Below are 11,570 nucleotides of genomic sequence, written 5' to 3' on the forward strand. Positions count from 1 at the left end.
AGGCGGTAGGTGAAGTATCTTGCCCAAGGACACAAACGACAGACAGAGCTGGGGATCAAACCGGCAACCTTCCGGTTACAAGATGAGCTTCCCAACCCCATCAATCACTGTCTGAATGGGGAAAAAAATCCATAATTTCAAAATTACATTATTACAAATGAGGAAAACGAGGCTTAATATATTATATATACTTTTTTCATGAAAGCTTTTTTATGCCACTGGGAAAAAAAGCATAATCCATGAGTAGGAAGAATATAATTTGGGTTTAATAAATCAAAATTTCAAGTTATTTTGTCACTATTTATAGATAGTAATTCGACATTTTGAGATAATAACCGAGATTTTTACTGATGGATGTGTAAAAACAAGAATGACGGGGCAAAGTGAATAACAGGACCTCGGCGTGTCTTTGGCGCCCCCTGGCGGTAGGCTCTAAATTGTGCAGGCAACATGGCGGCCCCCGTAAGGACGTTGTGCTGCTCAGGTGAGACAGAGGTTATCCTCACATATTTCCCTGTGTGTGTGTGTGTGTAGTTTCATCGCTGAAGCTGAGTGTGATAGCTGTAATAACCTGCTTTTACCAGGCTCCCTGCCTGTGCGAGTGACCGGCGTCAACGCGGTGATGTTGACGAGCAAAGCTAATGCTAATGCTAACAGTGTGTGTACCTGCTCGTAAACGCCACATATCTAATTAAACAGGCTCGTGTAGGTGACTGTTTGTTTGATGTTGTTTTCAGTGCTGAGGTACTCGCGCAGACAGTTCAGCACAACGTGTGGAGTCCAGGCTGGAGAAAAGTGGCGGAAAGAGTGAGTTCACTGTCATTTAAATAAAGATTTCCGCTGTTTGAATGTGGATTGATCGATTGGATGAAACCTTTAATTAAAACCTTTAGACACCCTCACAGCAGCCTCACAGGCAGGAGTGAATGGTCGTCAACAGCAGCTTCATTATAACACATAACGTTTGCACTCACAGCGTCACAACAGCATGAAGTGTACGAGGAGAAATGCAGATGTTTCATCTTTTCTTTGTTTTTAAGAACCTGGGATGGAGTCAGGTTAAATGTGTAACTACTGAAAACCATTTAAAAACGAGACTGTGCAGGTTTATTGAAGCGTGTGTTATCTTGCAGACATGGACTTGCTAGAAGCGGCACAGAGTACGGGCCTCTGACAGATCTGCCTGATTGGTCGTTTGCAGGTATTTATATTTTTTTATAGAGAAAAATAAAAATCTGTAAAGCTGTATTGTTTGTGGACCATCTACAGGACATCATTTAAAATGTAAATAAAGGAAAACAGAAGAAGCAGCTACTTTTGTCTGCTGTTTTACTCACAAAGGGTTGGCACAGTGGGTAGCTCTGTGTGTTTCTAAGCAAAAAGACATCGTCCCTGGGTGGGCTCGAACCACCAACCTTTCGGTTAACAGCCGAACGCGCTAACCGATTGCGCCACAGAGACTGTGGGTCATGTACAACTGACTGAGCTAGCTATGCTAATTTATACTGATCTTTGTGAGTTTCATTGTGTTTCTTTCCTTCTTATCCTGATAAATTTTGAATGCATTTTGCCTGAAACTATTTGACAAAGCTGCACCAGCTGATTGCTTTTGTGCCAACTTTGTCTTCTTATATGCACAGATGGACGGCCGGCACCTCCAATGAAAGGCCAGCTGAGGAGGCGGCAAGAGAGAGAAGCTCTATCTGTGAGTGTCACATAAAAACCTCCTTATCGTCTTTAGCACTCCCACTCATCTGTTCATCTCTTTTTCTTCTCAGAGACGTATTGTGATGCTGAACTCGGAGGTGGACCGAGGGATGGAGGCGTGGAGGGAGAAACAGGAGGAGGCCAAAAGAATGGAGGAGCACAAAAAGTCTCTTTTGCTGAAACCCAAAGGGAAACTACTAATGAAGAAGAAATCTCAAAGTTAGAGGCCGACTATCCTAACTCTGATATTCCATGCTGATATTCAGGATGATGGATGTATTTATGATGGGTTTTCGTCTGCTCTGTCATTTGTGTTTTTCTCTACTCATGCAATAAAATGTTTCTTCTTTATACTCTGTCATGCATTCGTGGGTCCTTGTGGTAAAATCTCAGCTCATGTGCATCTGCTTCCACTAGAATGCAGCATTTCTCTTCTGTGAGGACGCGAGCTGGCTCGAACGCCATTTTGTCTGAGGCTGGGCGCAGAGCAGTACTGCTGGGCTGGCAGTAGAAAGGGAGGAGCTGGCACACATAAAGCAGCAGTGATACAGGACCAGAGCGAGGGGTTCACACCGTGGCACGCTGCAGTAACCGTGTTATTAGCTGACAAACCCCTCAGTCCTGAGTGGCTCTGGGAGACCTGCTCCAAACTAAAACACTGATTTGTGTGAGATAAGGTTTAAGAAAAATCCAAGCTATAAAAGCACAAGGTCTGATGATAACAGTAAGCTTTATGGTCAAAGAATCACATTCTTTATTTTTCCTGGGGAATGCACTAAGGAAAAGGAAAATCTGGGGTTTTCATCGGGCCTTCCTGCAAGCCTGGTGCCTGGAAAGACGATTATCCGGCTGCAGGCGAGTTTTTGGCAGGAAGTTTAATCCCATGGAAAGTGATCTTTTTGGTGTTGACTCAAAGTTTTTTAGGTGGATAATGAAGATGCAGAAACACTTAAAAAAGCCAATAAGATGACGGTTGAGTTTCAGCGCTGGTAGATTTGCACTGACCTTAATCTGTTTTAACGTGTGAGACGGCACAAAATCCAACCCTGGCTGTTAAAAGGAGCAGCTGTGCCTTTGTTTAGTCAGCATTAATTCACTGCAACTTTGACTTGTAAACTCAGTATTTATGAAATGAGGTAAGCCCCCCCCCGCCTGTCTTCTCACCCTCCTTTCTTCCCCCTTCCTCACATTTTGCCTCCGTCTCTCTCTCTTTGCCCGGGTCTTGTGCAGACTTCAGCACAGTCCCATGTAATTAGGGCTTCTAGCCGCTGAGTTGCAGATTCTTTTCCGTGGAAGATGGGAAGTTTTTCTCTGAACCTCCCCCCACCTCCTCTGTGTCTTAACGTTTTCATACAGCTGACCAAAGGAGCTGACTCTTTGTAGTGTTACAGTGTGGGAGGACGTGGTGCAGACCACAGAGGGACTTAACAGACAAAAAAAAAAGAAGTAAGAAATTTCAGCAAGGTGACTCTAAGTTCACACACATCCTCACACCTGGATCATAAAAGACTCCCGACTGCACCGGCAGTGAGAAATGGAGCTCCTCATTCTTTCTCTTGACTCACTGTCTTTTCACATGGATGTCTTTTCTCCTCAACAGCCTCTCCCTCTCGACTCCTCCCAGCCTCCCCCTCCCCTCTTCCTCTCCTCCCTGTGTTGTTTTGGTTTTGTGGAAATGAGAACCAGATGTTGCTTATTGTGCAGAAGTCAGCGATGGATGGATGGAGGGAGGGAGAGAAGGCAAGAGGAGGTTTGGAGGGGGGGTGTTAGGTGAGGTTACAGGGGCTACAGGATAAAGGAAAAGGTGGGCGCTTGAAGGATGAGACAGATGTGGTTATATTTGAGGATTAGCTGACAGACCTCTGTAGCTTCAGCCAGAGACCAGATATGAGGAGGGTAGATACTTCCTGGGGGTGCAAAAGGTTGGGGGGAGGGGGGTTAGTTTGTGGAGGGTCTGATTCAGCAACTTTGTCCCAGAGACCGCTTCCTGACCTGGGTGAAGTGGGGGTGTGGGGCCGTTTTAGTAGCATGTTTGTCAAAATTACACAGTCTGAGTATCCTGAATGTACACGACAGAGAGCTGGCCCCGCAGGCTGCAATTATCCTTGTTTGCTGCTAGTTGGACAGTTAACCACGCGGCTTCCGTGGTATAACTTGTTTGTCCTTCATGCTACAGAAGCATCGGCATAAATAATCTTCAGCGCTTTATGGGAATTGTTGGTGACAAATCTGAGGTTGGGCTGAAGCTGGAGGAGTGAAACATTAAATCAGGACATGTACTTAAAATAAATGACAGCATGTCAGTGTAAAAACAAAACTCATCTGGAATCAAAGAGGGAAAGAAATAGTAAAATTATCAACAGAATACTCGCTTGTTCTTGCCAAAGTGACTACATTCATTCTGTTTTTGAGTTGTGGCTTTGTAGAAATACAGCCAGGTTTACTAAGAGAAAAGGATGCAAGGCTTTCTAATATTGTTACCTGGTAGAGCACAAGTGAAATAAGGTGTGAAAAACATTTTTCAAACCTTTAATCCAAATAATAGATCCCGATTCTATAATTAATTATTAAAATGTTCCTGATATAAGTGATTAAAAAAATTCAGACACCTATATAGAAAAAAATGGTCCCTTTGACCACCTGCTGAAGTTCAAACTGAACATCGAAATGAGGAAGAAAATTGATTTGTGACTTTGAAAGTGTATGATTGTTGGTTCACACACAACCATCTCTTTACAGAGACAAAACATCCAGGGAGCCGCAGGTGAAAGTCGTCAACGCCGAAGAAGAATGACCAGCGTGCTTTGAGCTTACAGGAAGGAAAAGTTACTCAAATAAACACTTGTTACAAACCAAGGTACGCAGAAGAGCATCTCTGAATGCACAGCATGTTGAACCTTGAAGAAGCAGGGCTACAGCAGCAGAACCACACTGCTTCAGCCACGAACAGGAAACGGAGGCTACAGTTTAAACAGACTCATCAAAACTGAACAACAGACAAAGAGACAAATGGAATGAAAAGCTCCACCCTGCCTTATATCAACAGTTCAGACTGCTGGTGTTGTAGGGTTGGAGATATTTTCTTGGCACACTTTGGGCCTCCCAATACCAACTGACCATTGTTTAGACACCACCGCCTGCCTGAGTATTGTTGCTGACCATGTCCATCCCTTTATGACCACAATGGACCCATTTTCTGATGGATGCTTCAAACAATTGACCTTTTTATAACCCATAACCAGTCAAACACCTCTTGACTTTAATGGGGTTTAAATAGTTGGCTATTCAACCTTTTAAGACAATTCTGTGAAGATCATTACTTGCTCAGCACACGCCAGTAACGTCCTAGATTTTCTGTGTAATAACATGGTTTTATTTTTTAACTATGCCAACAAGTATACATAAAAAATGAACAATCCAGTTAAAGGAAGTTTGTTCCCATGCTACAGTATTGTTTGACCTGTTTGTGGTGTTGACCGCTATGATGCATGTTGACTGAAAACGACGCAGTGCTGTCGTACACTGTTATAGGTGCAAAAATGCAAACAAAGAGTCATTTTAGCCCTCAGCTGGGTGGTTGCTAGGCAACACGCTAACATTGTTTTTTGTAATGTGTAATTTGGCTTTTGCAGACAAAACTGAGACTGTCATGAAGTTAAAATCACAGAATGCATTCATGAGACATAACATAACAACTTTGACATGACACACCATGTCATAACCCTCAAACTGGCTTCTTGAACATGACAATGAGTTCACTGTATTCAAATGACCTGCACAGTCACCAGACCTCAGTCCAGTAGAGCACATTTGGGATATGGAGGAAAGCTTTGACTGCAAATTTTAAATTCCGATCAGTTTATCTGCTTTTCTTTGGCTGGGCACAGATATGGTTTGAGTGAGCGAGTTTCTGTCCACCACTGAAAACCAGCAGAACGAGAAAAAGGAGAGACAAAGAAGTGGTACTGAAGTTTTAGAGTAGAAGTCATAATGTAGGTCACCCAAACAAAGTCCCAGGTTGAATTGCAAGCAGCTGTCCTGGCCACTTCCTGCCTGGCATGGAGAAGGAGTGCTGAGCCCGATGGTTGGTCTTGCCCCGCCCAGCCACACTGTATGAGCTCAGCATTAAAATGGCTGACAGACAGAGACAGAGAGAAAAGGGAGGAGAAAGAAGAATGGAAGCCAACATGGCTGCCAGAGGTTTCATGTGCATCCTTCTCTGTGACCGGACACAACTTTGAGCAGATGCTTGGCAGTCAATTCTGCAGCAGCTCCAAACAGACATCCAAACTGGTTCACAAAACAAAGGGAACAGAGTGAAAGAATGTGCTGCTTGTCACAGTTTGTTTCCTTTATTGCATTTTCAATCCCTGCAACTTACCAGCAACATCTTTCTCATACATTAAACACAACTGTGTCCTCTGAGTGTCTGCCCATCAAGATGGCATCACCTCAAAAACACAACTGATTCCCAGGCTAAAATATAGAGCTGTCTGGGAGCACCACCACAGTTTCCCTAGAACTGCACAGGACATATGCAGTATCATTTAAAAGGAGCACAGGGAGAAGACACTGTTAATCTGACACTCTTTAAAGTAACTGAAGCCACATAACTACTTGCAGTATGCAGTGGTTCTTAACCTGGAGTTTTAGATCCCCACAATAATTCAAAGGAGCTCTGACGAGACTAACAGGAGGAAAAACCAGAAAAATGTCTGCTACACAAAATGTGGCCTTGTTTCACTGTTGTGAATTCTTATTTAATAGGTTTAATTGTGAACTGCTGGTGAGATTTTCTGCTGTAGTGTTTGAAGTTTTGGATTTCTGCTTTTAATTTCCTGATTATTCTACAGTGAGTCCTTGTTTTATTACCCAGTCTCTGTTTACTTTATGGTTGTTTTTGTGATGGGCTTTGCTCTATGTGTTTACTGATGTTTTGGTGTTAGGGTCAGTAACCATAGTCATAATTTCTGTCTCAGTCTGTCTATGGATCAACCCTTTGTTTTCTTTATCATGTGTTATATCTGCGCCTCCTTTGGTTTTTCCCTGTCTTACTTTGAAGGGCTGTTTTCTTTGGTGTCCTGGGTCAGTTTTGCTTCCTGTCTGTCCATCCTGATTGCCTGATTTTTGTTGCTCGTTGCTAACTGTTTTCACCTGTGTTCAATCTTCTGCGCAAATTTCCATTCTCATATTTTTCTTTCATTTGGTCGGTCCTTCCAGTTTAGTTAGTCTTTGTTCTTGCTTTGTCTCCATACCTTGGATTTCCCCCCTCCCCTATGTTTTTGACTTCATTTTGGCCTTTGGTTTACTTTAAGGTTTGTTTTATCTCCGTAGACTTGGGTTTCAACCATTAAAGCTTACATTTGTTCATGACCTCTGCCACTTGTGTCCTGTGTTTGGGCCCCTCCAATCTACTAATCATAATAAATTAAAGGTTACCATTTATTCTTCAGATCTACCCCCCCCAACACAATTGACTTTTTTATAACCCATAACCAGTCAAATATCTCTTGACTTTAATAGGGTTTAAATAGTTGGCTATTCAACCTTTTAAGACAATTTTTTGAAGATCATTACTTGCTCAGCACACGCCAGTAACGTCCTAGATTTTCTATGTAATAACTTGGTTTTATTTTTTAACCATGCCAACAAGTATATATATATAAAAAAATGAACAATCCAATTAAAGGAACTTTGTTCCCATGCTACAGTATTGTTTGACCTGTTTGTGGTGTTGACCGCTATGATGCATGTTGACCTAAATGCTTGTTGACTGAAAACGACGCAGTGCTGTCGTACACTGTTATAGGTGCAAAAATGCAAACAAAGAGTCATTTTAGCCCTCAGCTGGGTGGTTGCTCGGCAACTCGCTAACATTGTCTTTTGTAATGTGTAATTTGGCTTTTGCAGACAAAACTGAGACTGTCATGAAGTTAAAATCACAGAATGCATTCATGAGACGTTGTAGTTGCATGAAAGCAAATAGGAAAAAAGAGGTAATTTTAGCCCACTGGTAGGTAGTTGCTAAACAACATGATGAACTCATAATGTCTGATATAGATAAGGACCTTGAGGGGCCTAGGAGGTACCTGTGTGCCACTTTTAGCAGCTCAACTCTTAATCGTGTAGGAGGAGTTTGCGGACAAAGAAACAAACAGACAGACAGAGCTTTTGTGTTTTATAGCAAGATAAATGAAAAATCAAAATGCAGCTGCTTTCCCGAAGTTAACTTGCTTCTGTTATTGCATCTGTATAAGACACATTAGAAACTTTAGGATAAGTGCACGGGTAACTGAAGCCTAATGTTTTGTCTGCTGGAACAGGAAGCATTCCCACACAGCATCTACAAATCCTTCACTGTTCGAACAGAGCAGCAGCTGGATAAGTCGACAGAGTGCGGGAGAGAAGTCCACTGAGACAAATGGAAAGAGCAGGTGACAGAGAGTTTAGCCAGAGGAGGAGGAAAAAGGTCGAGCAGATGTGCAGAGAAAAAAAGTGGAAACTGAGGGGTTAGTCAGGTTACTTCTGTCAGGTTTACTCCTGAAAGTGAAGCAGAGGGTCTCATTCAGTAACACACAACCTTTGCATGACAACAGGTTAGTTAATGAATTTGAGAAGAGTAGAAACAGAGAACCAGTGTGTGACAAACTACACACACCTCATGATTCAGTTGCTTGTAGATCCACCAATAACAGCGATGACTTAAATACGTTTTTGTGTCTCTCACATCACAGTGGAAGAATTTTGATCCAATTACAGTTTACAGTGTTGCTTCTGTTCATTGAAATTTGCAGTCATTTATGCAGAGCTCTCTTAAACTCCCACCTCAGGATTTCAATCAAGCTGCGGTTTGAACTTTAATCGGGCCATCGCGACACTTTCATTCTTTCTTTTTTCAGCCATTCTCTTGTTAATATGCCTGTGCTTGGGATTCCTGTGATCACTGACCCAGTTTGGGCAAATATGGCCTCATGTTCGACTCTTTGCAAACAGAGAAGTTTGTGGTTGACTCAGTGACTGCAAGGTGGCCAGGTCCCATGGCTCCATCATGCCTCTACCACTGCGCTGACAGTTGGTATGAGGTGTTTGTGCTGATATAGCATTTTAAAGAGGGTATACTTTCCTTTTACCGCGACTGTAGGTACCACATTTATGCAGAAATGTACTTCACGGTGGGCCGCTACTCTGTAACGTCCCTGCTGAATGTGCATTGCTGTCTATCAAACTTTACCCCCACCTCTTTCATTATGCTCTTTTTGTTTAGAGTTTTGTTTACAGAACATTTAACAGATTAAAGACCCAAATTTCCCCTCCTGATATGCTGGCGTGCAAAACTGAGGTTTATAATCACGAGTTTGCATGAAACCTGAGCCCAGAGTGTTGCTGCATAAATGCTGGATGTGTAAATAAACATTGTTTTTTCCCTAACAAGTTTACAACATGCAGTGATTTGTCAGTGTTGTGATGACAGCTTCTTTCTCCAGAAAACAATGACCCCAAAACAGAAGAAATGCAGCTTTAAGAAGCCAACGATAGCTCGCCTTAACAAGGAAGTGGTGCATTACATGGACTATATTGCTCTTTTTACTGTCTTTTGTTTTCCTTAAAAACAACATTAAGCTAGTTATCAAATTACAATCTAAAATAGATAAGGCCTGAACAAAATCTGCATTCATAAAGAACAAAATGCACAAACAGGGCCGCAGATAGAAGTGCTGAAAACTAAAAGTAAAACAGGCGAGGTCAGAGTCGCTTAAATATTCTCCTTAAGTTTGTGGTTAATCCATCATTATTGTTATTTACCATTTGCTGTTGTGTGGATGTGAAGGGTTAAACCAGAGAGGAAAAAAAGGGTAAGGGGGGGAGGAAGAAAGAGCAAAAACAGACCAGAGATACTTGTGGTAAGAAGAGGAGGGGTGGTTCGAGTCTGCAGCCTCAAAAAAAAGAAAAATTTTGCAGCGGGTGAGGAAATAAGAGGAATTAAGGGACGGGGAGGAGGCTGCTTGCAAAAAAAAAAGTTTTTGGAGAGGAACTTGCAGAGGGAATCATATCCCCAAACCTATGAGATAATTTCTGGCCATCCCTTCCCTCTTCTCAGCTGACTTACTCGCTTCTTTTTCTTGTTTTTCTTTCTGTAAAACTGTTTTTATTTGCGTGTTTAATGGCATGTTTTAAGAGAAACGTTACCTTTAAATGTGAACACACACACACACACACAAAGAGGTGCAGCATCCACACACACGCATGTGCAGGCTGCAGCCGATGTTTCAAGAATACCAGATGCTCGGCTGGAAAGCGTTTCTCTGAAAAATGTGACCGTTCCATCATTTTTTCCAGCTCGTTCCTCGACACATGACTGCCGACTTCGGGTCCAAATCAACCAGCGGTGTAACTGTATCCAGACGGCTCCTCTGCAGCCCTCCAGCAGCTGCACCAGGCTCTCCTGCAGCAGGCTCAAACCTGGTGAAAGCCCTTTATCAATTCAAACGTGACACATGACCTTTGACACATATCTCTCTCTGTCTTTTCTCTTTTTTCCCCATCTTTGTTTTCGTGCCGCTCTGCTTATTAACCCTTTCTCCTCTGAAGGCCCAGCACTGCGCTGTTTTCTCTGCTTCTGAAGGTTGCAGAGAACACTTACTGTAGGTCGAGGTGCTCACGGCTAGAGCTTATATGGATACTTACAACAGATTTTAGATGGTTGTGCACAACGGAAATCAGACAGCTTTTTTCACTTTCTCTAAGGCTGTGCATGAAAACACAGAAACACCGCAGTAAGAGCGTAATCACCTCAGTTCAGTTCTGATGACTGTTTTTGTCCCACACAAGAGCATATAATGAAACGAAACACAAAAAACCCTCCTGAATGGGAAAAAAGGAGGAGAAAACCACAGATGTTGATCTGGAGACAGCAGAAGTTGAAAGTGAAGGCAGCAGGAATGATGTAACCCTCCCAAACAACCAGTTTTGTCTATAAGAAAGACAAATTTAGTAGGAGACATGGCAGTGAAATAATATGGCATCAGCTGGCACACATTTTGATTGCTGTTGTCAAACCTTGTTTACTGACGTACCTCTAAAGCCGGTCCAGATGGACAGGATGTCAAACTCCCTTTGCAAAGGGGGCCAAATAGAGTTCAGCTCGATCTTAACTATTGTCTTATAACCTATAAAAACAGAGTGGTCCCCTTTCATTCAGTGTAAAATGTAACTATGAATTTAATCAATGCCATGTTTTTAGAAAAAGAATCGCAATATCAGTAATATGTTACTGAGAGTGTCGCATTGGGCTTACGCTTTGAGTAATGCCCTTTTTTTTTTAACCAACCAATAGTAAAATAAATAAATGTTATTCAGTAAAAAACAATAAAAAACACAAGGTTCCATTTTCTGTCATTTAAGAGTTTATTTAGTTTACTTTGGTATATTATGGCAGGTCATGCGTCTCTTTGTCAGTTAAATATTCAGTATTTTCACGTTTTCCAAAGCCTTCCCGTGGGCTTGATTATACTGTGGGTGAAGCATTTTCTAGCACTGTGGTCATATGTTTGACACACCTGACTTCACCAAGCCCACCTGGTGATGCTCAGATGTGGACTTACCATCAGTGATCACATTCAGCTACCACTAAATGAAGCAGATCTCATTCATCTGGTGTGACAAGCCAACAATGTCTCTTGTTTAACTGCACTGTAGGCCTGAAATTTCAACCTCTGACGCTGATCATTTACATCTTTTCATTCATAATTTTCACCAGATACTTAAACTGTAAACTAGCATCTGCTGAGCTTATTAGTTTAACCGTACTGTTTGATAACAATTTCATCTCTTTAATGCAACAGATCATTTTTTGTCATTAACTT

The 11,570-nt window shown here is 42.1% G+C and overlaps 1 protein-coding gene and 1 non-coding gene across 2 annotated transcripts; one reads left to right on the plus strand and one right to left on the minus strand.

The window, feature by feature from the left end:
* Positions 1-410: 410 nt before the first annotated feature.
* Positions 411-2,060, plus strand: mrpl52 (mitochondrial ribosomal protein L52). The gene is made up of 5 exons (XM_085402429.1): positions 411-484; positions 738-807; positions 1,134-1,201; positions 1,641-1,705; positions 1,779-2,060. Exons 1-5 carry the CDS (start codon positions 451-453, stop codon positions 1,929-1,931), a joined length of 390 nt encoding a protein of 129 aa, XP_085258555.1. The 5' UTR covers positions 411-450; the 3' UTR covers positions 1,932-2,060.
* On the minus strand, positions 1,388-1,461 carry trnan-guu (transfer RNA asparagine (anticodon GUU)). Its single transcript has one exon. It is a non-coding gene; the product is annotated as a tRNA-Asn (tRNA).
* Positions 2,061-11,570: the final 9,510 nt, after the last annotated feature.

Source organism: Rhamphochromis longiceps, linkage group LG3 (genome assembly GCF_057381845.1).
Source record: "Rhamphochromis longiceps isolate RC_006_pf linkage group LG3, R_longiceps_female_GT1.1, whole genome shotgun sequence".
In the NCBI taxonomy this organism is placed as follows: Eukaryota; Metazoa; Chordata; class Actinopteri; order Cichliformes; family Cichlidae; genus Rhamphochromis; species Rhamphochromis longiceps.

Excerpts from the sequence above, each read along its gene's own strand:
- mrpl52 (XM_085402429.1), top strand. The coding sequence starts at position 451 with ATGGCGGCCCCCGTAAGGACGTTGTGCTGCTCAG. Across the intron at positions 1,202-1,640 it reads GCCTGATTGGTCGTTTGCAG|ATGGACGGCCGGCACCTCCA; the intron begins GTATTTATATTT and ends TTATATGCACAG. Across the intron at positions 1,706-1,778 it reads AAGAGAGAGAAGCTCTATCT|AGACGTATTGTGATGCTGAA; the intron begins GTGAGTGTCACA and ends TTTTCTTCTCAG.